General features: G+C 38.7%; 5 protein-coding genes across 5 annotated transcripts; 4 read left to right on the top strand and 1 right to left on the bottom strand.

The window, feature by feature from the left end:
* The first annotated feature begins 699 nt into the window (after positions 1-699).
* Positions 700-3,096, top strand: LOC107606353 (lecithin-cholesterol acyltransferase-like 1). The gene is made up of 2 exons (XM_016308407.3): positions 700-1,204; positions 2,090-3,096. The coding sequence occupies exons 1-2, from the start codon at positions 771-773 to the stop codon at positions 3,018-3,020; spliced, it is 1,365 nt and encodes a 454-aa protein (XP_016163893.1). The 5' UTR covers positions 700-770; the 3' UTR covers positions 3,021-3,096.
* Positions 3,097-4,806: 1,710 nt separating this feature from the next.
* LOC107608514 (U-box domain-containing protein 30-like) lies at positions 4,807-6,253 on the top strand. The gene has a single exon (XM_016310283.3). It carries the CDS (start codon positions 4,940-4,942, stop codon positions 6,164-6,166), a length of 1,227 nt encoding a protein of 408 aa, XP_016165769.1. The 5' UTR covers positions 4,807-4,939; the 3' UTR covers positions 6,167-6,253.
* Positions 6,254-16,121: 9,868 nt separating this feature from the next.
* On the top strand, positions 16,122-18,374 carry LOC148554372 (protein MAINTENANCE OF MERISTEMS-like). Its single transcript, XM_088495134.1, has 3 exons — positions 16,122-16,789; positions 16,906-16,993; positions 17,091-18,374. The coding sequence occupies exons 1-3, from the start codon at positions 16,122-16,124 to the stop codon at positions 18,372-18,374; spliced, it is 2,040 nt and encodes a 679-aa protein (XP_088351260.1).
* A 170-nt stretch (positions 18,375-18,544) lies between these two features.
* Positions 18,545-21,068, bottom strand: LOC148554371 (uncharacterized). The gene is made up of 5 exons (XM_088495133.1): positions 20,589-21,068; positions 20,412-20,501; positions 19,525-19,841; positions 18,805-18,999; positions 18,545-18,605 (listed from the first exon to the last, which is right to left on the bottom strand). Exons 1-5 carry the CDS (start codon positions 21,066-21,068, stop codon positions 18,545-18,547), a joined length of 1,143 nt encoding a protein of 380 aa, XP_088351259.1.
* A 2,704-nt stretch (positions 21,069-23,772) lies between these two features.
* Positions 23,773-26,927, top strand: LOC107606352 (uncharacterized). The gene is made up of 3 exons (XM_016308405.3): positions 23,773-24,397; positions 24,653-24,840; positions 25,759-26,927. The coding sequence occupies exons 1-3, from the start codon at positions 23,866-23,868 to the stop codon at positions 26,272-26,274; spliced, it is 1,236 nt and encodes a 411-aa protein (XP_016163891.1). The 5' UTR covers positions 23,773-23,865; the 3' UTR covers positions 26,275-26,927.
* The last annotated feature ends 268 nt before the right edge of the window (positions 26,928-27,195 follow it).

Here is a 27,195-nt window from a genome sequence, read left to right as displayed (position 1 = left end):
TTTACCCTAAAATAAATTTAGAAATAACAACACTATTTACTAAAATAAAAATATTTTAAAAAATACATTAAAAATAAATTTATATTTTAATATAAAAGATCAAACTATCATTATAATTTATCTTAAAATTATTTTATATTTTATATATATTGTCTCTTCGTATCTTATAAAAATTTTAAATTTATGTGCCGGAAATCTCATATCTCATTGAGGTGGCAACATGAATTCTACCCGCGGGCTGTGGGTACCCAATCTGACCCCACCTGATCGGGTAGGGTTGTCAACCCGATCCGCAACGAGTAACGTAAGGTACGAGTTGTATTCTCGTGCGGGTCGGGTAGGGTTGTGGTCAACCCGAATCCTACCCCCACCAACCCGCACCCTATATATGTATATGTTATATATTCATATAAAAATATGTTTTAAATGAATATGGAATCGAAAATTTCTCACTAAATATAAAAGATCCTTAATTACTAAAAAAAATTATTAATTGATAATGTAATATTTTTTTTACATAAAAGTCAATTTTATTTTAAATTATCATGAAGTTATATAATAGTTGTGTATTTTATTGTAACCCGCAGCTAGAGTCTTGTTGAGTGATAACGGGGCATCGCCGTGGCCAAGTAATATCCACCGTAGCATAAATTACACGTGTCACCTAATCTAGTTAAAAATCACATGCTTCAGAATTCAGATATCTTACTACTACTACTACACTCATATCCACATATCCATTGGTGATCATTCATTGATTGATTCTTGTGATGAAGCAGCATGTCCTAAACATTGGAAGTGATGATGCCACGGTTACAGTGGCAGTTGCGATGTTATCGTTGCTGTGCACATGTGGAGCAATAACACTAACCCCCAGCGCTAACGGTAACAGCAATCTTCACCCGTTGATCCTAATACCTGGCGCCGGAGGGAACCAACTAGAAGCTAAGTTGACCCAAGACTACAAAGCCTCTAGCTTCGTTTGCAACTCCTGGTACCCTCTTTTCAAGAAAAAGAATGGTTGGTTCAGACTCTGGTTCGATTCCTCTGTCCTCCTTTCTCCTTTCACCAAATGCTTCGCTGACCGCATGATGCTTCACTATAATCAAGACCGAGATGATTACTTTAATACCCCTGGAGTTCTCACCCGTGTCCCTCACTTTGGTTCCACCTCCTCCCTTCTTTATCTCAATCCTCGTCTTAAGTAAGTGCTCATTCTTCTTTACGCATATGGGTCTCTCACATGCACACTAATTTTATCTTTGAAGTTTTAATTACACTATTGTCATTCCAAAATGGAGCATTGGGTACCACAGTGCTCCTCGATCAATCAAAATAGAAACACTTAATTAAAGTGTGTGTGCATGAGTTAAATATCAATTTGGTCCCTGAAATTTGGCATGATACTCAGAATGATCTCTACAATTTCGTTGGTCTCAATTAGAACCCTCAAATTTACAATTGCGGCTCTAACTTGTCCCTGCGATCATCTCCGTCACCGAAATGCTGATCTAGCACAACTGTATGACATGGTGGACACTATTTCAACAACGACGCATTAATTTTGTACCCAAACCCTTTGAAAACCACGTAGTGTAAGGGTTTTCTTGATGTTTTGCAATTTATGATCGTCGTAGTGGAAAGAAAGAGAATTTTAACTTACAAAAAACTAAAACGACGTGGTTTCCAAAGGATTTGGAGGCGAAACCAATGCGCTGTCGTTTAAGTAGTGTCCGCCATGTCATGCAATTGCATCAGATCAGCATTCTGGTGACGGAGATGATCGCAGGGGCAAGTCGAAGCCACAATTACAAATTTGGGGTTCTAATTGAGGCCAACGAAATTGTGGGGGTCATTCTGAACATCAGACTAAATTTCAGGGATCAAATTGAGATTTAACTCGTGTGTGCATACAAACTAAATTGCGTTCGTCTAGTGGTTGGTTTACTAATCAGCTTACATAAGTGTTAGAAGTTCGAATCCTACTTTGTACCTACAGTGTGCATGTTAAATGTGGAATCTCACAACCACTTTGGGGATTTAGTTTGGTTATTTAGCATTGAACATTAACCTCTTTAGTTTTTTACAGGTATGTGACGGAATATATGGCTTCCCTGGTAAATTCATTAGAAAAGCTTGGTTACATTGAAGGTGAAACACTGTTCGGAGCACCCTATGATTTTCGTTATGGTCTTGCAGGCGAAGGGCACCCATGTGAAGTGGGATCAAAGTTCCTTGAAGATCTCAAGAACTTGATAGAAGAAGCAAGCGCTTCAAACGGTGGGAAGGAAGTGATTCTTGTGTCCCACAGCTTAGGGGGTCTATTCGCCTTGGAACTCCTTAACCGAAACGACCCTTCATGGAGCAGGAAATTCATCAAACACTTGGTGGCACTTTCTGCACCATGGGGTGGTGCAATGGACGAAATGCTCACTTTTGCATCTGGCAACACTCTTGGTGTTCCCTTGGTGGATCCATTGATAGTTAGACCTCAGCAGAGAAGCTCCGAGAGTAACTTATGGCTTTTGCCTAATCCCAAAGTATATGGTCATCATCAAAAGTTGCTCATCACTGAAAATAGAAGCTATTCAGCACATGACATGCCTGATTTTCTCATAGATATTGGTTTTCTGGAAGGGGTTTATCCTTATAAAACACGCATTTTGCCGTTAATAGAGAACCTTAAAGCACCGGAACAAGTTCCTATTACTTGTGTTATAGGGAGTGGGGTCAGAACCCCGGAGATTTTGTTTTACAGGAATGGTGATTTTGATGAAGGGCCAGAAATTTTGTATGGGGATGGTGATGGAACGGTGAACATGGTGAGCTTGCTGGCGCTTCAGTCATTAGTGGGAGAAGACAATAAAAACCAAAGCATCAAAGTGATTAAGATTGATGGTGTGTCTCATGTTTCAATACTAAAAGATGAAGTTGCACTTGAACAAATAATTGGTGAGATTAGTAGAATTAATTCTCATCACTCACATACTGGTTTTGGCAACATTTTTGTAGGTAGATAGATGATGGTCATATATGTTTTTGTATGCAAAAATTAATGCCTCCTATGGAGTTTATAGTATTTGAGTAATTGAATAATTGATCATATGTGCAATATTAGTAATAGATTATGTATTTGAGTAATGGTTGAAGAGAACTCCATCATAACGGTAGGGGGAAGGGAAGTGGAGGGTACAAATTCCAAAGGCTTCAGACAAGGCACTCTTGAGTTTTTGACTAGATTCACTTTCCTTTGGCATAGGAACTAATGCTTTCATGGAAGCATTTGACTTTTGACTACTTTTTGAAGTTAAGTAAAAGAAAGCGGAACAACCCCTCGTGCACTTGCCTTTTTTGTGGGTGAGTGCTCAATACTTCTTCTCAACCCTGTATTTTATTTGTATCTATGTCTATGGTCAATTGGTCATGGTCCTCCTCTGATTTTGTGCTGTGGATTAGATAGACCAACCGAGAACAAGGAATCATGTGAGCCTTACAATACATATAAGCAATGTGAGAAAACTTATAGCTCAAATAAATAAGCAATATTTTTTGGGTTCATAAATGGTATTGAACATGAACATTATCTTTTTTGTTTTTTTTTTTATGTGCATTACGATATTGAATGTTTGAACTATTGCCTCTCCTACTACCTAAGATATCGTGCCTGTTCTTAAACAGAGTGACTACTCTATGACCATGCGAAATAGTGAATACATTTTTTTATTGACCCAAATACTATACGTTTAACCATTACATTGTGAAAGTTTGGCAGAGTTTGAACTTATTGGGACCAATGGAGAAGAATATGTGGATATTATGATTCGATTGGTGGCATCTATTTAACCTTTTTGACTATGTGTCGCAGCCTCTCTTTAGTTTTAAGATTGGTGTCCCCTCCCAGGTCCACAACTCACGCAAAGAGAATCAAACTTTAAATTTTTACCACATTAAAGAAGAAAAGCAAACATGACCGTATTAGTTATTAGTTATTACACTGCTACTGACTCGAAAGAGTGAACTTTGAACTATATGCATGACTGACTACACGTGTGGTGAATTGTCGCCAAAAGCCCAAAACCCAATCACTATGTGAATGAGTTAGTGCAAATTAAACATTTGTTTTTCTGAAAAAATATCTGAAATATAAACTATTTTACTTTTAAAAATATGCAAGTAGTTGTATTTTTTAACATTTCTATTTTGGTGAGGTGAGGTGAAGGTGCAGTAATTAACTAATATATAGTGTGTTTGGATTAGAGTTGGTTAAAGTGAAGTTTGAATGAAAGTGATTTTGTAAAATTGATTTTGGATAGAAGTGAGTTTGTACCAACATGATTTATGTTTGGAAATATGAAAATTCTTTTGTAAAAAACCAATAATGATCATCAAAGATGAACTCACGTTGAAGTGAACGCAGAAGCAACAATTTTTTGCTTTCAGTAAACACACTTTTAAGTTGCAAAATTATTTCTGCATTTAGAAAAAAAGATTGCCAAACATTAAAAAACAGCGTTCAAAGAACTTCAACCCACTTTTATCCTCTCAAATGAGTTTGTCAAACACACCTAAGTGGATTGGGTTTGAAAGAGGAAGAGAGCATCGGTATTAGTGATGGAAAATTAAGACTCAATCATGTTGGTCATGATGTATAGGCATTGCCTTTACTTTTTGACCACAAAAAGACATATCACAGTTACAGATGCACAAGAAAATAAAATAAAAAATAAAAAATGAGACAAAGCAAATTTGCTTAAAGAGGAAAAAGAAAACCCAAATAAAGTAGTCCTTCTCTCTCTCTCTTTTCTCTATTATTGGCTTATTGCTTCTTCTCCTTATTCTTTTCTTTCTATTTCTATAAATCCTCTCCCACACGCTTGCTTCTTATCTTTTCCAAGCCGAAGCTTATTCATTTCAGCATCTAATATTCTTGAAGAAATTTATGACCATGCAAGAAACAATGCCTACTCCTCCTCCTCTGAAGGTGCTGATTGAAGAGATGGAGTCATCAATGGAAGATGTTCCTTCGGTTTTCATCTGTCCCATCTCGCTGGAGCCAATGAGAGACCCAGTCACACTCTGCACCGGCCAAACCTACGACAGGTCCAACATCCTCAAATGGTTGTCCCTCGGCCACAACACTTGTCCTACCACCATGCAAGACCTTTGGGACCTTTCCCTCACCCCCAACACCACCCTCCACCGCTTCATCCTCACATGGTTCTCTCACAACTATTTCTCCATCAACAAAAGCCTCCAAGACGTTCAAGGCACAGCCTTTCACCTCTTGGAATCACTCAACAAGGTTAAGGGTCAAGCAAGAGTTAAATCCCTCAAGGAACTTCGCCACCTCCTTGATTCTCACGCTTCAATAAGGAAGACAGTTGTGGAACACAACGGACTTGCCTTGGTTTCTTCCTTGTTAGGTCCTTTCACTTCCCATGCTGTTGGGTCAGAAGCCGTTGGGATACTCGTGAAGCTGGACTTGAGTTCAGAGGTTAAGAAGAATCTGATGCATCCATCAAAAGTATCGTTATTGGTGGATATCATGAACGAGGGAACCATTGAAACAAAGATGAACTGTGCAAAGTTGATTGAGATATTGTTGTTAGAAGGACACGTGTCAAGCCTGAGTCTGTTGGTTGGTTTGTTGAGGTTAGTTAGAGACAAGAAACACCCAACTGGGGTGGTCTTGAACGGCCTCATACTGATCAAGATGATGTGCAGTTCCCAAGAATCAGTTAGAACTTCCATTGTGAGAATCGGAGCGGTGCCGCAACTGGTGGATCTATTGCCAACACTAAACGATGAGTGCTTGGAAATAGCGCTGTTTATTCTCGAGGTGGTGTCGACGATTCCAGAAGGAAGAATGGCGTTGAAAGATTGTCCCAATGCTGTGCTTAATGTGGTGAAGTTGTTGATGAGAGTCTCTGAGAGGTGCAAGCTATTTGCGCTTTCGATATTGTGGGCTATTTACAAGCTTGCGCCGGAACAATGTGCCTCCGAGGCCGTGGAGGCTGGGTTGGCGGCGAAGCTGCTTCTGGTGATTCAGAGCGGTTGCAACCCTGTTTTGAAGCACATGTCTGCTGAGTTCTTGAAATTGTGCAGTTTGAATTACTCTGCTAGTATCTTCATCTCTAAGTGTATGCTTACCACAACAATACAATGAATTTTTCCTACAAAATCTGTTCATGGCTTTGTATAAATTACTTTTTATTTTTTAATTAAAAAAAGAAAGAAAGAAAGAAATTAAGTGGTAATAAGTGGCTCATTTTTTTCTATATGCCACCAGAGTGTGAGTTGTGCTTGATTATGGGATACAATGGTGTTAGACACATGTGTGAGATAGAAGTTTCTAAACAATGACAGGAAAAAATCGAATCGTCCGATTCCTTTGTTAAAAACCAATTGGAAGGTCCGATTAGTATTTTTTTTTTTTTTGAAAATGAATTTGGAGGGTCCGAATTGCTTGTTTTTTAATTTGGCTAATATTAGTCGGTGGAAAACTACAAATCGAACTGTCCGTTTTCCCTTCTCTTATCGCACCATTCGATTTCAGTTGACCTAACATCACACTCCAATAAAACTTACATGCATCCCATACGTGTGGCCTATTCCACCAACAGCGCCATATGAAAATTAAAAAACGGTAATAAGTTAGGGTGGATTACTGGTTGGCCTTTCAAATCAGATCTTTGCTGTCTTTGATTTGATGCTAGTGTGGAAGCTGGCCAACCCACTAAAGCTAGATAACGTTGTGAAGTTTGGAGATCACAGAAAGTGATAATATAATTGTGTAGTTTGTCCTTTCAGTATTTTTATTTTGTTTTGTTAAAGCTATGTGTTTTTGGTTTGGTCAACGAGAAAGAATTGGGTGGGTTTAATGTTGGTCAAGATCTGAAGACTATAAGGCTATAGTTTAGAATATAGTGTGTCCATATTTAAATTTTAAAAGGTACTGTAGTCATGCAGACATAATTGATAGCATATTTATTCAACATTTGTCTTTACATGCTATGGGCGGGCTCATTCAACAATCCAAAAAGTCTCGCGCTCTTGATTGGTTTTGGAAAACCGAATAGAAAAGGAATACAAATATACAATAGAGATTATGGCGCTAATGCTGAATCTTTAGCTATAATTATCGATCTGCTTGCAGCCTTACGGTTATAACATAGTGTTATGCAGATTATTTAATAATTAACGCAAAGATGAACTTTGAACATTTGCAAAGGTTAGTATTTGGCGGCCAAATTTACTCCTCTTGTAAGTACAAGTTTTATGTGCATCAAAATCTCTATTTTGTCAATAATAAAAAAAGAATTTTGTAGAAATAAAATAAAAAAATAAACTAATTTTACTTGAATAAATTTTAATATAAAGAATATTTTACAGAATTTCAAAATGTCTAGACATACAAAAAAAACCTTTCACAGAATTTTGAAAAATTTGGGAATAACTAAAAACAAAGTTTGACAAAATGCAAGTTACAATAAATGAAATTGAATGAATAAAAATTGCATAAATGTAAAGTATAGAATTGTAAAGAACAGCAAAAGGAAATAGAAGGAAATTTATAGAAAACTGAGTTTCAGAAAATCGCTGAAAATGTGAGATTTGTGTGAGTATATTTTTGAAATAAATTTTTAACCTTTTTCTCTTCGTGAAACCTTAATTTAGACCAACAAGGCCAATTGTTTGACAACACATCATCACTCGAATGGTTATCAAAATATAACTGTTTGCGCCTAATCTTTTCTCATATTGCATGCCTTTCGATTAAATATTCTTCGACGTACATTCCTTGACAACCACCTCTCGATCACGTCCAAGTTATTCTTATTTTTTATTTTTTTCGACATCAACAACCATATTTGATCTGGTAACAAAATTCCCCCTTGAATCAATAGTTTAGTTTAATCAAGTAATGAACTTGCATATCTTGATCATGTCCATTGAATGCGTGTCATATTATTCTCGTTCTCCCTTCTCTTTGTGCTTTTTTCTCTCTTCAAATGTTTCAACTTTCACTTTTACTGTCTATAAATACTCTTTTGACTTGCATTTCCTACATTCAACTTATTGCACAAATTCTTTAGATTCTTTTCTCTAACCCCTGCATCCGCATATCCCTTTTTCCTTTTCACTTTAAATTGCAAAAACTAATCTTCTCAAAACCCAAACTTTTCCAGCACTGTAACACGGATGCTATTACTGTAGCTTTCAAGCTACCGCTTCTCTTTATGAAAACCCAAGTAACTCATAAAATCTCATATTTCATTTTTTTTTTAAAGAAAGAGCTCAACACACATGTGGAACATTACAGACAAACAAACATAACAGTCGTACAACTCCTATGTCATCTCCGGCATTACCATCAACAACACGAGTTATTTATAACACCATTCTGTGGCATATGAAAAGGATTGTTCCACGCAGTCTCTAATTCCTGTTGTCTTGTTGTGAAAAATGACATCATTTCTGCGTAACCATATAGTCCATATCACTGAGAAAAAACCAACTAGCCAATACTTGCGTACCTCTTTCCTCATTAACACAGATCTCCAACTCTCAAATTGCTCTTTCACAATTCTGGGGATAATCCACTCCTGTCCAAACGCCGAGGCCCAAGCACACCACACCTGCCAAGAGTACTCACAGGTAATAAACAGATGTTGTATATTTTCAGTATCTTTCTTACATAACATGCACATAGTGTCATTCTGCTGTAGGATCCCCAATCTATTCAGCCGATCTTTAGTATTGACTCTGCCTACCAAAACGAACCAAGAGAAAAATTCCACTTGTGGCGGAACTAGGTCTTTCCAAATTTTCTTAGTGAACCTATATCTCAGTAGCTCCTCGTCCAAAGACTCCCCCTGCAAAGTCTGCACAAATGAGTTAGTAAAAACGCCTTCCTTGTCAAATTTCCACACCACTCTATCTTGCACTTCTGCTATCAATCTAATAGATTGCAATACTTGAAGCATCTGGTCTAGTGTCTCTGTTTCCCATTGGCGTAATCCTCTTCTCCATTGGAAGTGCCACACCCACTCTAACCCATTCCAGAACCCACAGTCCCCAATTACTGATCCTTTTTTGTTTGAAATCAAGAAGAGTCTCGGAAAGGAGTCTTTCAGCTTTCCCACTTGGAGCCATGTATCCTCCCAAAATCTGGTGGATCTACCATCCCCTACTTGGATAGCAAGGCCATCAATCATCTTTTTACTTACATGTTGCTCCCCTATTTGTAGTTGACATATGTCTCTCCATGGACCACCTCTTTTTGGCAATTTCTACGATAACAGAAGGTGATTTGGATTCAAGTTGTTACAGGAGCACACAATCTTCTTCCATAGAGGACATTCCTCCTTTGAGAACCGCCACCACCATTTAAACAGTAAAGCAACATTACTGTATTCATATTTGTTTACATTCATTTTATTTCGAAGTCCAATGTATTCATATTTGTATTCTACTGTTCAAAAATCGAATTAAAAGATTCACTTGTTGACAATGTATCTTCTCTACTGCCCTAATCATTATCTAAAAATAAAAAATTTAATTTCAAACTAGCTAGTATGATATTCAAGAATCTTTGCTTCTCTTTTACTTTTAGATCAACTCCTCAAGTAAACAACTTCAACTATTTTCTTTTATATAGACATGCATATAAAACAGGAACTTAAGCATCCAAGAAAGAAAAAGAAATACTTGGAGATACTCCTAGTACTAATCTTAGAGTTTTGTCGAGGTATTTGGATACCATCATCGAAGAACCTGTCAACCTCACTAATAAGGATAAAGTCCTAATTCCTTTTGCTATCGAAGATCAGATACACTACTTTCTTGGTCCTTTATAACCTCCCGCTCGATCGATAAAGTCCTGCCCTTTTCCCATCTTTGCCAGATTAGGATCTTTTTATCAAAGATAACATATATATGTCCCCATTTGATGATGACACCCATTAGTTTCTAGATAATCCCAAGATGTCTTTCAAAAAATGCAAGTTTCCTCAAATGATTTAACCGGATTGAATCATACAAAAAAGATTTCTAGTCTCTTAAGGGAATATATGACCTCCTTCCATTGTCCCAATATCACCTTACTACCCATCATTGATTGGTGAGACACTCTATTTCTAGAATCAAACCACTAACAATTTGCATCTTCCCTATGGAATGGTTTGTCTGACATTATTTAATGTAGCTGCTATTCTGGATTCTCTCTGATTAGGACCAATATTACCTTTGGGTTGAAGCCACAGAAGGAATATGAAATTAATTGGAAGAAACCATCTCGTGGGGAGCTCGTTAAAAACAATATGGAACAAGATGATGAACCTGTCACTAATGAAGAACATGTAGCTTTCCTATGTTTTTGGTTAAACAGTGTAGTTTTTGTTCATGCAGTGTGACTATGCAAAAACTTTACCAACCTTTGGCTACGCTTATTTATGAAAACGCATCAAGCTATTGCCTGGCCAAACTTCTCTTAGGAGACTTATATAATGAATTAGGCCAAATGGTCAAGAGGCCACGTAATCGAGCTCCACTCAGGAGGTCCTCTTTGAGTTTTTTCAACTATGATTAAATATTGTCTTTGAAAAGTTCATGATTGTCGAAGGAGTACCCCTTGCCACAAAACAGAGGATTGAGGGCAATAGGTTGTCGATACTTAAACCAAATTCTCTGGTACTACTATAAGAGATTTGTTTTGGAAAGTTTTCACTAAATTTCACAATTCCAAATATTTTCAAAATGAGGATATCCATTTTATTCCTTTTATTGAGCATAAATGTGGCCCGACTTGGTTTCAGCTTCGAGGATCTCTAGATTTACAAATGATAGAATTCAGCGACATGTCAATAACACTTGGGTTAATTATGTGGATATTCAAGTACTTGTTACTGACTTTCCAGTATATAAGAAAGATGAATATCGAGTAATTCTCCATGAACCTCACTTGGTTTCTCGAAAAATAGGATTTTCTCAGGCTTTAACAGCTCTCTTTGGGTAAAAAAATCTAGTTAACTTGGCAGACAGATTTACCATTCCATGAGCTGACTATGATCCTGTCGACTTTGTCTCAAGCTATTATATGACCAAATCTTTCCTCATTTGGTGGCAAAAATATTACTCACGATATGATCAAAATCTAGAACAAATTTTGCGAGGAATAATGAAAGTCTCCTCTGAGATGATTGAGAAGCCTGCTATCAAAGCAACTTCAAAGTGCAAAGCAGATACTTCTAAACCTTCCAAGAAAAGAATTAAAGTGTCAAAAGCATCATCCACAACTTCAATTTAGCTGAGGTAAGTAAGAAAGCTTTGAAGATCTAAATTTAGCTGAGGCTTGGAATGCCAAGTAAACCTTTGTAATTTGGTCCTCTTTTATATTCTAGTTATTTTTAGTACTTTCATTTTCATTAAATGTTTTGTTCTAATGTTTTAAAACACTTTAAATACTTGCCATTAATCGACTTCATCTCTTTTCCTGTATCAGCATCTTTGACTATTTGGTAAAGACCTTCCCAACTTGATGACCATTTACCAAACGTCTTCGATTTCTTTTCAAAAGGTAAAACAACCTTTATTACCAATTCACCAATTTGGAAAACCTTATTCTTCACGCGTCTATTATAACTATTAGATATACTTTCTTTCTATCAAATAATATTATGTAATGCAATTAAACGCTCATTGTCTAATTCATTTAATTCATCAAACATTGCGTAAATTCTCTTCGACAGGTAAATCCTCTTGTTTCATCATCCTTATAGTATTTAAGTTAATTTCTAATGGTAATACAACATCGTGACCATAAACTAACTCGCAAGAGAATGTATTACCCCCGCGGCAAATTTTGATAAACTCACAATACTTGACTTAAAGTTTCATGCCAATTACGATATTTGCAACCAACATGCTTTTTTAAAAATTTATTATGATTTTATTTGCTGCCTCTACTTGACCATTTACTTGTGCATAATAAGGTGTCATCATAACCAATTTTATATCCCTAGAAGCTGCAAAATTAGTTATCTGTTGACCAACAAACATAATTCCTTGATCAATACTTATCGTTTGAGAAATACCAAATCGATAAATTATATTTTCGCCAATAAAGTTGATAACAACACTTTGTGTCACATCGACTAAAGCAATGGCCTCCACCCATTTGGTAAAATAACCAATTGGTACCAAAATGTATCTTTGACTTTTTGACGATGATGGATGGATCAAATCAATTAAGTCAAAAGCCCATCATTAAAATGGCCATGGCTTGATAGTCGAATACAAGTCTAACGTTGGCACATGCTGTATTATCCTACGTTTTTGAAATTCCAAACAAGTTTTGACATATTCAATGCAATCTTTCACCATAATTGGTCAAAACACTTGATCACGTAAAGGACTCATTTCATTCTCTCTCTCCAAATTGATGTGCTCTATATATCCCCTCATGAACCTCACCATGGGCAATCATAGCCTCGAATTTACTTTGGCATCTCATAATATTCCCATCAATACTCTTATGTAAATCATCTCCCAACATCACAAAATTCATCGACTGCAACTTTAACCTTTGATCAATTTGTGTATCAGGGTTCTTTAAATATGAAGTAATTGGTTTTCTCCAATCATTATCATCCCAATCATCTATAATCATCACTTTTCTTTTCCCAATTAGCAGTAGGATTTGTTGTATCTTTGCCAATTTTTTTACGGTATAAGGAGAAATTTATATTTTGAAATAATTTGGTCTAACTCATTTGTCTCTTCATTTAAAATCCTTAGTATATGAATTAAAGACACATGTTGAAATGATACCAATACTTCCATGCTGTCATAAATACTTTTGCAATACTTCACTAGCACATTTAAATTCCTTTGACAATTGCTTCGGTACCAATTGGGAGTCTTCCAATATTTTGACATCTTGTATTTCCTTGTTAATTAGTATTTCTAAATCTAATATGAAATTCATATTCAGCCACATTATTAGAACAAGTGTACTTTAATAAGAATAAAAATCTCGATGGGATATCATTTGGTGATATAATCAAAACACTCACACCATCACCATCCTTATTGATAAAATTGTGAAAGAATAGGAAAAGAAGAGAGGAAGAATATTATACTTTATATTTTTTGATTGATTGAATTTGAATTGAATTGTATATAGTAAACCATGAGGGTAAAACTAAATATATATAGAGCATTGTCCTATGAAAGATAAAAGCAAATAAAAATAAGATAAAAACAACTAAAGATAAGATAAAGAAAAGATAAGATAAGATAATAAAGACTAAAATTGTAATTGAATTTATGTATTCTGTTGGGCTGAATTTGTAAACTACGAGACTTCTTTATTGTTGTCATGAGATAAGATGGAAGAGTAGTTTAATACTTATATTTTGACCCATCAAAATATAACTTTCATAACTTAACCTAAATATATTTGCCTCATGGTTATTTAGGTTATCTACTTGATTGACCAAAAAATCTACCATCACTTGCCTTTTAACATCTTTGGCAAGGACATATTGCAAATGCAAACCATATTCAGTCAAAGCAAGTATTTATTTACCAATTCGACCACGCATAATTTGATAAGACAGTATATATTTCACAAGGTCTGTTTTTGAAATGACTTTAACAATGTTGGCAACTATATAGCACATAAATTTAGTGCAAGCAAAATAAAACGACATACAATTTTTCGACAGGTGAATATCAAAATTCGATATCAAATAAAACCCTACTTAAATAATATATCGATTGTTCATTATCTGCTTCATCATCTTGTGGTAGCATGTACCTGATTGTAGTTGTTGAAGCTGCAATATATAATTTCAGATGTTCTAATGGTTGAAACGTTGCCATAACAAAAGCATCTATTTGTAAGATAATTTTTAATTGAATCAAATGCTTAGGTATTGTGATTTATCTTTTAACTTTACTAAAAGTTCGAAGATTCGAGTCTGAACAAATAAATTTTAACAATAAAAGAAATTGTATAAATAAAACAAATGAAACTGAAACGAATAAAAATTGTATAAATATAAAGTACAGAATTATAAAGAACAATAAAATAAAATAGAAAAAAATTTACAAAAAACTAATTCAAAACTAAATCTCGAAAAGTAGTTGGAGATGTAAGATTTGTGTGAGTGTCTTTTTAAAAGTGAAAACTCAGGTGCAGTTGATTTCACGTAAAGTTAATAACTGAGAGCCATTAGATAATTTGATTTATTTGATTAAATTTTTATTTAAAGACTCTCAACTATCAACTTCACCTAAAGTCGACTACACCTAATTTTCACCTTTTTTAAAATAAATTTTTCCTTAATTTATAAACCAACAGGATCAATTGTTTGATAACACGTTGTCATTCGAACAGTTATCAAAATATAACTATTCGCGCCTAATCTTTTCTCATATTGCATGCCTTTCGATTAAGTACTCTTGGACATTTCGACGCACATACCCGGCTCATCCTTAAACGCTCCTTGCTAAGTATGGAGTGCTGCACACCTTGTAAATTCGTAAATCTGAACTCTTCATTTATTATATTTTATTTGAATGGTCTGGATTTAAAAAGGTAACCTGTTAATCAGGTTAATCATTTTTGATAAGTTTTAGATTTTTTTTTGTAAGTCTCAGGTATTGGGCTGAAGTTCAAAATAAAAAAATAGTATATAAATATTAAAAATAACATGCCTGTAAAAAAAATTATTGAATTTTAGAATTAAAATAAATAATACATAAAAAAATAATATTAAATATATATTATGTATATAATATTAAAATTTAAATAAATTTTGTTTTGTGTGAAATAAAATTATAATATTAAATATAAACACAATGCTAAAAAATTTGTATATATATATATATATATAATTTTGTTTTGTGTGAAATAAAATTATAATATTAAATATAAACACAATGCTAAAAAATTTGTATATATATATATGGGGCAAAAAACTAGAATAAGCCAAGGCAAGAAATGTGTAACATAAATACGCCAAAGTGAAAATCGTTTCAGCAATAAGCCAAACGTGAATTTTATGTAATTCGAACCAGGGTGGTTCGAATTAGGTGAAGAGGAGCTTTGTGTGTAATTCGAACCAATGTGGTTCGAACTACTAACCCAAGTAATTCGAACTCCTCTAGTTCGAACTATAGCCAATTGTGCAACGTATGTAATTCGAACCAGGCTGGTTCGAATTAGGAGTGATTCGGCTATATAAGGAGTTCGAATCACCCTCATTCGAACTATTATTCCTTCCCCCTACCCCACCAAATCTCAGAGAAAACGACCCAGATTCTCTCCGAGGAAGACCTGAACGGAATACTCTGCTGATGGGGGACGATCCGGCACGGTTATATCGCTTGGACGGAGTCGCTCATATAGCCGGGGTCATCAACGACGAGGTTAGTACGGAAATATTTTTGATTATAGCGGTATTTGTGACTTAGTAGTTTTGCATGTGGGTTAGATGGTGGTATATGTTAGTGGTTTATGTAGGTGGTTTATGTTAGTGGTTTAAGTTAGCGGTTTAAGTTAGTGGTTTATGTTAGTGGTTTAGGTTGGTGGTTTAGGGTAGTGGTTTATGTTTGTGGTTTAAGTTAGTGGTTTAAGTTAGTGGTTTTTGTTAGTGGTTTATTTTGGTGGTTTATGTTACCGGTTTTTGTGAGTGGTTTATGCAAGCGGTTTATTTGAGTGGTTTAGGGTAGGTGGTTTTCGTTAGTGGTTTTATGTTGGTGATTTGTTTGACTTGTTTGATTGTAGTTGTTTTACGCTAGATATTTTATGTAAACCGGTTTAGTTAAGGTTTTTCTTGTTAGTGGATCTCGTTAAGCCGGTTTATGTTAACGGCTTAGTTGTGCGGTATATGGGTTTGTTTTCCAGTTGCTTATCTTTCATGTAATGTTATGCGGTTTTATTTAGCAGAATGGTTTGTTGATGATTTATCGCGTTGCTTACGGTTGTGGTTGGTTTTTAAGCTGGTTTTAACTATGCGGTTCATTACTACTCGCAGCCCCAGCGATGCATTAGGAGCATGCGGCGGCAGCAGGGCATGCGACTTGATGATAGATACGTTCCGTACTTGCAGATGGCAGGTCTATACCATCTTGCAAGGTTGAACAACCGATGGTTCCGCCTAGACGAGGCCCTTGTCAGTGCATTCGTGGAGCGATGGCGTCCCGAGACGCACACGTTTCATATGCCGTTCGGAGAGTGCACTATCACACTCCAGGACGTGGCATACCAGCTAGGTTTGCCAGTGGACGGCCGTTACGTGAGCGGGTGCCTGTCAGAGTTCCATATATACATCGAGGGTGGCCGTCCAGCCTGGGTCTGGTTCCAGGAGTTGCTCGGAGTTATACCTCCTCCTAGTCAGGTTCAGAAGTACGCCGTGAACTGCAGCTGGTTTCAGGAGACTTTTGGCGAGTGCCCGGAGGATGCAGATGAGGAGACTGTGCGCCGATATGCCCGTGCGTACATCATGATGTTGTTGGGCACGCAGCTGTTTGCGGACAAGTCCGGGAACCGGATTCACATCAGATGGCTTCCGTACATAGCGAGGCTGGAGGAGCTGGGTACCTACAGCTGGGGTTCTGCAGCACTGGCTTGGTTGTACCGTTGCATGTGCCGAGTGGCGAACAGACATGTCGTCAAGTTAGCCGGCCCGCTTCAGCTACTTCAGTCTTGGATCTTTTGGCGCTTTCCTCGGTTTAGGCCTGCAGGATATGAGACGTTCAGCTGGCCGTTGGCCTCGAGGTACTCGAAACGGCCTTATCTGTTTCAATTTTACACACATCACTGCATTTCATTAATAGTCTATTGCATACTCTAAACACATATTTCAGTTGATGTAACACATGTGTATGTTGCAGATGGTCAGGTTACAACCCTTCCGGGAGCGAAAAGGGTCCTAGAGTGGCGATGTGGAGGCTCAGGATAGACCGGTTACAGGACAGGGAGGTGAGTATGCAAGTTAACAAGTGTCGTATTATAAGCAAGCTTTTCTATTTGGTTCCAACAGTTGCCCTAACAAGAATGGCTTCCTTGTGTTGTGCAGTTCATATGGATGCCGTACAGTAGCCCCGACGTACTTCAGGTTTTGCATCCGGAGGTTTTGGAGCCTCGGCATATGGCGTTGTGGCGCTCTGTGACCGCGCTGATCTACTTTGCTGTCATAGAGTGGCATCAGATAGATCGTGTTCTTCCGCAGTTTGGAGGGGTTCAGCCCCCTCCGCTTTCCGCCCTGAACATCGACTTTCTGATGTCCAAGGACGGTAGAGGTGGCGATCGGTGGTTCCCGTGTTATTTGGAGAAGTGGCATCTCTACTGGGACTCTCGTCAGGAGAGTGTGCTGAGGTTCGACGTTGTTGCCGACCCCGGACCATCGCATGAGTTCCTTGATTGGTGGAGTCAGCATGGGAAGAGGTTCTTGTCTCCGGACACGCAGCTGGGGGATCCTAGAGCAGTTCCGGTTCCAGTTGAGGCGTCACAGCGAGGTCCGGGGCGAGTTCCTGACATGGATCGTCCTGAGGACGTGCTGGACAGGCGTAGGGTTGAGAGGAGGATGGGTGTGGGGACACGGCGGAGCCAGCGTGAGTTTAGGTGGCCTGATCATGGTATGGACGATGATCACGACGCCGGTCCAGTTAGAGGCGGACGACGAGCCCAGGGAGGTTGGGCGAGGGGGCATGCTGACCGTGGGGACGACGACGATCATCAGCATGGGCCCGTTGGCGGGGGTGGTTCAGGGGCTGTTGCAGCTGCGGGTACTAGTACACACGATGGCGGTCATGGGGGTGAGTGGTATGGTACAGGGATGGGTGACGGGGCTGACACGGGTGACGCTGGACTTGGATCGGGCCCTCTTGGACATTACTTCGTTGGTGTGCCAGCCGATGACCAGCCTGAGCAGGGGGGTACACCTTGGGTTATCCCGGGATCACAATGGTCAGACTTTATTGGGTTCGAGACGCTTGTTGGGGACTTCGGGAGTCCACGCTTCCTAGAGGATATCAGCGCCATCATGCAGGGGGACGTCACTCCCCGCAGTGGTGGTCAGAGCTCAGGCACACAGGCCCCGTTAGATGTTGATCTGAATGAGCCTCCATCGTCATCCGGTGGTCAGCAGTTCTGTCTCGGAGGTACCCCTCCATCCGCCTTCACCGCTGCATCACAGTCTGTCGCAGGGGTGGCTGCGGCACCCCTGCATGTTGCGCCACCTGCACAGCCTGCCCCGCAGGAGGATGGGGATGACATCGAGGATGAGGAGCCGTTTATCCGCCGAGGTCAGAGGGCACGGGTAGCCCGTCGCTGTGGTACTGGATCGCATCTGTTTAGATGATGCACGTTTCATGTATTTTTTTCCTATGGTTCAATCGTGTATGATAACGATATGTACTTTCCTTGTTATGTTGTAGTCTATTTACCTATGTTATTTGTTATTTGTGTTGTGGGACATTGACTATTTATAATCATCGAATCATGAAACAGTTTAGTGTTTACCTTTGCATATTAAAATTTGTATCGACGGAACTTGTAGCAGTATTCATAATGAAAGACAATATATTCATTACTACTCACAACAATCAAAGTACAATGTATAAAGATCAAACAGTTACATACGTGCTAAGACATTGCATCTAACAGGAAAACTAAAATGTAAATAATACTAACACTAACTACATTCCCACTAATGGCGTCCTGCCTGAGACGATCCTCCAACCTGTGGGCAACAACGTCGTGTGTGTCCGGGTTGGCGACATAGGCCGCACCTCTTTGGCCGATTCGGATCTGCCTCGTCCATATTCATCCGTATCCTTGTGGATCTAGGACGACCCTCTCTCGCACGCCTCCTGTCAGGGTCCGGAATCACCGTGGGCCCGTCGTAAGGTGGCCAGAAGCCCTCCGAGATCGGAGGTGTGAATCCCATCCGATACACACTGAACACCGAGCTAATCTGATAGACGCTGTGAACGTAAGAGGTCCAGGTGAGCCGTGAGTAGGCACAGCATGCAAGTGCGTGCTGACACGGGAAATGAAGCGCCTGGAAGTACCCGCAGTCACATGTCCGCGATGCAAGCGATACTCTGTAGGTACCCAAGGAGAAAGAACCAGTCGGAGTGGTCTCTGCTACGGTGAACTCGGAGTTATCCCGGTCATACAACGTCACCGTGAAGCACCTGGCCGTCTTCAAGTTGGCCTCAATACACTTCACCAAATGCTGACTGAATTGTTGTCCGGTTCCCATCTGCGCCTCAGCCTCCCTCCCCTTGCGAACAAAGAGTTCCGCAAGCCTACAATATGTTGCCTTCACCAGGGATGCTACAGGGAGATTTCTGACCCCCTTGAGGATTGAATTCACACACTCGGAGATGTTCGTCGTCATGTGACCAAATCTCCGACCCTCATCACGATGCTGAGTCCACAAGGAGTAGTCAATCCGGTTCGCCCAGTCACACATCGCCGGGTCTTCAGACCGAAGAATATCAAACCAGTAATCAAATTCAACCTCGGTCTTCGCATACGCCGCATTGACTAGTAGCCTCCTAGCATCTTTGCCCTTGAAGGTAAGGGCAAAATTAGCCGCTACGTGTCGTACGCAGAATGCACGGTACGCAGATGGCGGTAACCAACCTCCGTCAGGGGCCTCAAGCGCAGCCTTGATACCGTTGTGCCTGTCCGATATAATCAGCAGACCGGGCTGCGGGGTCACGTGCTCTCGAAGGTGCGAGAGAAAGAATGTCCAGGACTCTGCATTCTCACCCTCCACCAGGGCGAATGCGACTGGTAGAATGTTGGAGTTCCCGTCCTGTGCAATCGCGATGAGCAACGTTCCCCCATACTTCCCATACAGATGTGTGCCGTCAATGCTGACTAGCGGCTTGTAATGACGGAATGCCTCGATGCACGGAGGGAAAGTCCAGAAAAGTCTGTGGAAATACGCTTGAGACTCGTCCACCTGTCCTCCAACTCGAACCGGGCTCGTTCTGAGGACCGCAACACTTCCAGGCATCGTCAGCTGGACACCCAACACCCACCTAGGGATGTCGTTGTATGACTCATCCTAGTCACCGTAGATGAGGGCAATAGCCTTCTGCTTTGCCATCCATACCCTCCTGTAAGTCGGCCTAAAACCAAAGTGCGCTGCCGTGGCGTTTAGGAGCACCTTTATACTCACGGATGCGTCAGCCCTAACCATTGGCATAATGAACGCCGAAATCACATGATAATCCAAACTCCTGTGGTCGCTAGAGATGGATGTGGCCAGGCAAGTGTGAGGTCCGTTGTACCGTTTGACCTCCCAAAGACCCTTGCGCTTCCGGAGACTCAGTCGAATCAACCATGTGCACCCATTCCCAAACTCGGAACACTTGCCCACATGCCTGCGGTGATCGGACTCCAGCACCTTGTACTGTACCCCTCGCCGGATGCTGTAACTCTTCACACTTAGCAGGGCCTCGTCTTTATCCTGGAATTGCTGACCAACCTGGAACTCTGTCAGACCAGCAGTCCCTTTCGCATCTCTAGCTCCGAATCCAATAGCGTGCCCTAAAACCCCCTCATGCCTCATGGCGTCCAAGTCCGATGAGGAAAAATGTGGTGGATACTGCTGTGTGCTAGAACTAGAACCACCGCCCGCCAATGCAGGACCAGTCGCTCCAACCTCGTCACCGCTGTCATCCTCAATCGTATCCGGCTCGACGTCGTCCTCATCTGCATCACCCAAGACTCCGTCTTCGACGCCAACCGGTGGAACGCCCTCTAAAGCGTTCGGCATAATATCAAAGGATCCTGCATCGTCGCCTACGCCGTCATTCAGATCAACAGCAAAAGACGGGGAGGCGACAAGTTGGACCGTTGGCTCGTACACTGGGACGGAGGAAGAAGCCACGGCAGCCCTGGAACTGGAGCCAGCTGCCGTGGCTACATTGGTGGTATTCCGGTTGGAACCCCCTGAGCTGGATACCACATCAATCAGCTTTGCGAGCAACTCTGCTGTCCTCACCTCCGGAAACTGCCTCCGACAAAGAAACATGACTTGCAGGTCCTCATCACTACCAATCGTGAGACAATCATACTTCACCGTATCGTGCAGGATCGTGACTGGAATGCGATAGAAAAACTTCTTAACCCGCTTCGCACCTTCCAGGCCAAGTTTCATCAGCACAGATCTAACAAGGTCATCATAGCTTGTCGTTGGATTCACGACAATACAGAGAGGATCCTTATCTGTGAACTTCACTCCGGAACGAGTTTTCCTCTTAATGGATCCTCTGTGGTGAACCAGAACAACAAAACTCTCCTCACTAGCCATCTTACTGGTCTAATGAGACCAACTCACGCTTAGCACGGTTATATAGAGGTCTATCTCCCACTAATTCGAACCGGCCCGGTTCAAATTATGGTTTGTGTAATTCGAACCAGCACGGTTCGAATTACTCATGCCGGATCTCTCTCTATAATTCGAACCTCCCTGGTTCGAACTATGTGCAGCCAAGGTTCGAACCAACCTGGTTCGATTTATGAAGAAAATTTTGGTGGGAGTTCGAACCACATTGGTTCGAATTCCATTCAAAGCTACTCTCCTCCTAATTCGAACCACCCTGGTTTGAATTACTAAGGTTTGTAGTTCGAACCAACCTGGTTCGAATTACATAAAAATAGCTTCTGGCTTATTGCTGAAACGATTTTCAGTTTGGCGTATTTACGTTACACATTTCCAACGTTGGCTTATTAGGGTTTTTTGCCCTATATATATATATATAACACAATGATAAAAAATTTTGTGTTATATATATATAATTTTATTTTGTAAGAAACAAAATTAAAACATTAAATATGAACAGAATGATAAAAGATTTTGTATTATACTAATTTAATTAAAAAAATATATATACAACGTAAAAAGCAAACAAACATATAATAATTTTATTTTGTGCGAAACAAAAATTCATATAAGTTTTTATTAACCATTTTTTTATTGAAATGTGTCATTTTACTATATTTATAATATATTATTTGGGATAATTATATTATTTTAGTTAATATATATTATTTAAAAAATATTTAAAATTTATTATTTTGTATTAAGAATATTATTAAAAATATATTATTAGTTTTTCTTAAAATAATATTTTTTTTTCTTTGGTTTAAATACTATGACAATAAATTTTTTTTACGTAACTGCGTCTACTCAATAAATATTATATTCATTTATTTCTATATTGTATGTAAAATAAATAATTAATATTTAAAAAAGTTAATAAAAAAAGTATTCTTTTTTTTTTTACCAACTCTTAGGTGAATATAGAGACTATGTCATTTGAACTATAACTCGTTGGCAAAGAAAGAAATACTCTTAATTATATATTAAATAAAATAATTATTTATTAGGCTCATTCTTATACAAATAAAAATTTTTCTTAGTTTTATATATGTAATATTTTATACCAATTAGCTTCAAAATTTAATTATTTTTTGAATAAATTAATAAAAATAATACAAATAATTGTTTAAATATAATTGTATTTTAATTTTTCATTCTAGTTGAGGATAATTTGAAATAAAAGATAATGGACTTGTTGTAACTGTCATGTATTTTGTGCTTTGATTGCGTTGTCATCTGAGAATTATGGCGCCTTCATGGAGACCGGTTCTTCTACAGAATTAGTTTTACGTTTGGAGTTAGCCAACCAGCAGCGGCGACAGACAGCGTCTTCCTTTTCTATGGCAGCAATTTTTCGGGCTTTGAAGGTCCATTTATGGTAGATGTGGAATGGGGTGGATTTAAGAGCGTCAAAATATGTGGCTAGACAGAACAATAGTGGAAGCACCTGCTAGCAAACAAAACCGTGAAGATGCTTGAAGACATCACATCAACAATAACAGAATAACGGAGGAAATTGATCAAATTTTTCTGAGTACTCTTCTGGTGTAAAGATAGTCCTGTGTTAAACGAGCGACTTAGTTTTTTTTGTTAGTGCCGGTTTGTTTGTTCAGCCCATGACAAAAAAAAAATAATAATAAATAAATTTAATTTACCTAATTACTTTTGATAGCAGGTTAACTTTTAAAGAGTGCTGCACTCCCTACTTTGCCTAGAGTGCACTAGCTTTCGCCCACATACCCTGACAACCACCTCTCGAGCACGTCCAAGTTATTCTTATTTCTGAATTTTTTCTCAACATCAACCACCATATCGAACTGGTAACACATAGTAAAAGAATAATTTAGTTTATACATGTAGAACTGATTATAGGTATGAATTTTGCACAAATATGAATCCATCTATATAATTCAGGAATTAATATTTTTCTAAGTAAAAATGTGGGTTTTTCCCCCATCTGACGGAGGATTTACCAAGTTCTCTCAGTTAGTCAGTTTATTTATCTTTTTTGTCTAAAGCTTTACAGTATAACTCAAAAAGCCCAAATCCAATTAATTTCAGTCCGGTTTGAAAGCATAGCCCAATGGGAAGATTCACGTGTGGTTGGAGCATAATTATTTTGTCCTTATTGGGGTCCAAGAGCAAAAGCGACAAAACGGGAAGACCAGTTACTGTGCATGGATTTAATGTTTGTGTAAGTTTGATTCTCCCGTTTAGCGAGGTAAGTGGTGCCAAGTGAGAGAATAAATAAACATTTACAGCCAATCAGCGATGTCAGATGCGTCTAAAAGTAGAGACGACCATCTTAGACGTTAGTGAATAAAACCACCATAATATTCCCCTCTCTCCCCCAAACCTTTTCACTCACATTCTGTTTTACGCATCAAACCGAAAGCAAACTCACAATCACAATCACAAAATTCAAATTACAATAAGAAGCAGCAGCATGTCATCGTGGCTAGCTCGGTCCCTAACAAACTCCCTCCGAATCGATGACAACGACGTCGTAGCGGACCCTCCAGCTGTTTCTCCCACAAGCCAACCACATGAACATCATGATAATGCGCATGGATCGGAACCAGAAGACGACGAAGACGAAGAGGATCAAGGCCAAGGCCGTGGAGTCAAAGAGGATCTTGATGAAATCAAACAAACCCTAACTCGTCAATTCTGGGGAATGGCTAGTTTCCTCGCTCCTCCTCCACCTTCCAATTCCAACCCTTCATCTCCCCCTTCTCACGACCTCTACCAAGACTCTATTCCCGATCATTCTCGGCCCGATTATTCCGACGTCGACCAACCTGATCCTGAACCCATCGGATCCGATTTCGGAGGGAACCACCAACCTGAATTGGAGGAATACGCTCCTGAACGCGCCGTTGGGATCACCGACGAGGTTTTGTCCTTCGCCTTCAATATCGCTATGCATCCCGAGACCTGGCTCGATTTTCCTATTGATGAGGAAGACGATCCTCAAGGTAACCTCCTTTTTGAAATTAAATAAAAAAAAAAAACGAAGAAATGCATTAGATCGCTGGTTCATCATTTCGTTTTTCAATTTTGTTCTTGCTTATAGTCATTTTTGTTGTGAATCTTAATCTTAGGTGATAAGTGTTTCAATTCAATTCATTTTAATTAAATTCAATTCTGCTGGTCATCATACAAGCTTCAGTGTTTTATAATGGTGAATTTTGGGATTTCTGATTGCATCTCTTGGCTCATTGTACCTGTAGATTTTGACATGTCCGATGCACAACAAGAGCATGCGGTGGCAATTGAGAGACTTATTCCTAGATTGAATGCACTCAGAATTGAACTGTGTCCTTGCCATATGAGTGAAAGTTACTTCTGGAAAGTCTATTTTGTGCTTTTGCATTCAAGGCTTAATAAAGAAGATGCTTCCATTTTGTCTACACCGCAGGTCAGTAACTGGGACTTTTGCTTTGGTGTCTCTCTTCCGAGGACCATAGATTGCAGTCTCCTGTCTTGAAAGATATCGATGATTTTTATAATTCCTTACCACAATTACTTATATAACTATGGTTAAGAGGGAAAATGGTGAAGTGATGAAGATTCTCTTTGATAGATAGTTAGATACTTATCTAGGTTAATGTGTTATTTTATTTTTATTAATTTTTTAAAGTAGATTATACACTCCTCTTACATTCTCTCTATACAAAATCCTCTTCATCATAGAATTGTCCCTTTATTTTTTCATAAGAGTTGGCTCAAACTTTGATGGAAGTGGTTTTTTAACTTCATCTTTGCATAATCAGTGTAAACAATAAAACTGGAAGACTGATATGGAGGTGTGAATGTTACCTTACTGTTGTGTTGAGGTCGAATTTTTTTAGTTTATGTTACTTAGTACTCAGGCTTGTACTTTGGAATTCATTCTAGAGTTTCAATATTGTTCTCTATGATTCTGTTTATAGAATTTCAAAATTCTGTAACTTTAGGCTGTTTGTCTTTTTGGCTTCTAGGAGGAAGCTGGACTGTAACTTTTATGAGATGAGTTCACTTGAGTTTCTTTAAGATTTTGATTTTGTCAATGGTTATTTAAGTGAATGTTAAATTTTGATGTTAATTAGAAGATTTATTTGGGCTTTTAGTTGAAGTTCTTATTCAGCAGTCCGTCTTTTTCTTTCTTTTCTGTCTTTGGATTTCAATAAGCACATGTCAGTTTCTTGTGTGCTCAACTTTTACCAATATTGTGATGCATCCATGTATGCCTTTCATGTGCTCAACTTTCATTTGATCCATGTAGCTGAACCAACCTAGTGGGACAAGGCTTTGGTTCTCTGTAATAGTCAGTTGAGGTGGGTTTTGATATTTTCAGGTGATGGAAGCCAGGGCAATGTGGATGCAGGAGCTGCACAAACAAACAAAGCCTGAATTTGAGTTTTCCAGAATAAGAACTATGTACTCAAAAGGCCCTGTTCGGCATGATGATTTTGCCTGCAGCTTAGTAGATGATGCCTATTCTGATGACCTTTCTCATCAAACATATGGATATGAAACAACATCTTTATCCATGCTAGCAGATAAAGAGATAGAGAAGCACACGATTGCAGTTGAAAGTTCTGAAACACATTTCATTGACAAGTCTGTAATTCAGGAAAATACAATCATTAAAAATGAGAACAAGGATCTAAAATGTGGCCATTCCACTCAAATTATTACTCAGGACTATGTTAATGATGATGATGATATTGATTGGCCAGAGGAAGATTCTGATTTAGGAGAACCAATTATTTCCATCGTGAATGAAGAAGACATATCTTTTAGTGATCTTGAAGATGACGATTATGGCATTAAGCCTATTACTTGTAATACAGGTTCAAAGGTGGCATAAAGCTTCAAGCCAGAGAACATGATTGTGGTCATTCAGGGCTACTTGATCCTCACTTAGAAGTAAGAGCATGAAGGACAGGTGGCTGATGTTCAGAAAAACTTGACTACCTGTGTCTTTCTTGAGCTTCTTTTGTACATAGTTGAATGGTCAACAAGGTTTGGAAGTGTCAAGATATGTTACTTGATATTATTTGAGGTTTTGAATCGAACTTGTAACATCTATTACTATGCATTTGTTTGCCGCAAGGCTAAATGTGGTGTTCGGGATACAACTCAAATGAAAATGGAAAGACTGGAACCAAGTGCGTGCTCGGTTGATGTTTGATCTCTGTTTTATAGAGGTCCAAACTGAGAATGGGGATGAATATACGCACCAATTCGAGGGAGAGCTGTTTCAGAAGGTATACATCATATAGGCACAAGAAGTGTACATGACTCGTCTTGTTTGTTGTTAAATATAGTTTAGTTGATTTCTTTTATATACTTTTTAATTATTTTATGGCGGTTTTAGTGGTGATTGACTGATTGGGGTGTTCAGTCTTGTTATTTTTTGTTTGTGTTGGCCTCCCCGTCATTGCCTTGCTGTCAACTGTGTTGGAAAGGAAACCAATAATGTGATTACTTAAGTGATCAAATGATATGATATTTGTCTTCTGACATGGCGCCTCATGATTTTCTTCTAGCCGCAACGGTTTCAATTTAGAATTTTAATAATAAAAGTAGATTTATCACTTGTCATTTTAAATCTTGAAAGAAATACTCTATAATGACCGACATTTTTAATTCATGAAGGTTTGTTTTACATTTAAACGGATTTGCAAATTATTTTATTTGGTTATTGTTATTGAGTATTAGTGCAGTTGGTTGCTAGATATCTGTGGCAAGTTGGCAGTTGGCACTGTTAGTTAAAGATGGTGAATAA

The sequence above is a fragment of the Arachis ipaensis genome, chromosome B7 (genome assembly GCF_059453495.1).
Source record: "Arachis ipaensis isolate K30076 ecotype BB chromosome B7, ASM5945349v1, whole genome shotgun sequence".
NCBI classification, from domain to species: domain Eukaryota; kingdom Viridiplantae; phylum Streptophyta; class Magnoliopsida; order Fabales; family Fabaceae; genus Arachis; species Arachis ipaensis.
Note: the sequence above shows the minus strand (reverse complement) of the source record. Positions and strands in the feature narration are given on the sequence as shown.

Bases quoted from the DNA above. Each gene is read 5' to 3' on its own strand.
- LOC107606352 (XM_016308405.3), top strand. From the start codon at position 23,866: ATGTCATCGTGGCTAGCTCGGTCCCTAACAAACTCCCTCCGAATCGAT. The intron at 24,398-24,652 runs GTAACCTCCTTT...TTGTACCTGTAG, and splicing joins TGAGGAAGACGATCCTCAAG to ATTTTGACATGTCCGATGCA. The intron at 24,841-25,758 runs GTCAGTAACTGG...TGATATTTTCAG, and splicing joins CCATTTTGTCTACACCGCAG to GTGATGGAAGCCAGGGCAAT.
- LOC148554371 (XM_088495133.1), bottom strand. From the start codon at position 21,068: ATGTTTCTTTGTCGGAGGCAGTTTCCGGAGGTGAGGACAGCAGAGTTG. The intron at 20,502-20,588 runs GTTTTAGGGCAC...CAGCAATTCCAG, and splicing joins ACGCCATGAGGCATGAGGGG to GATAAAGACGAGGCCCTGCT. The intron at 19,842-20,411 runs GTGGGCAAGTGT...GCGATTGCACAG, and splicing joins AGTCCGATCACCGCAGGCAT to GACGGGAACTCCAACATTCT.
- LOC107606353 (XM_016308407.3), top strand. From the start codon at position 771: ATGAAGCAGCATGTCCTAAACATTGGAAGTGATGATGCCACGGTTACA. The intron at 1,205-2,089 runs GTAAGTGCTCAT...AGTTTTTTACAG, and splicing joins TATCTCAATCCTCGTCTTAA to GTATGTGACGGAATATATGG.
- LOC107608514 (XM_016310283.3), top strand. From the start codon at position 4,940: ATGACCATGCAAGAAACAATGCCTACTCCTCCTCCTCTGAAGGTGCTG.
- LOC148554372 (XM_088495134.1), top strand. From the start codon at position 16,122: ATGGCAGGTCTATACCATCTTGCAAGGTTGAACAACCGATGGTTCCGC. The intron at 16,790-16,905 runs GTACTCGAAACG...TGTATGTTGCAG, and splicing joins AGCTGGCCGTTGGCCTCGAG to ATGGTCAGGTTACAACCCTT. The intron at 16,994-17,090 runs GTGAGTATGCAA...TGTGTTGTGCAG, and splicing joins ACCGGTTACAGGACAGGGAG to TTCATATGGATGCCGTACAG.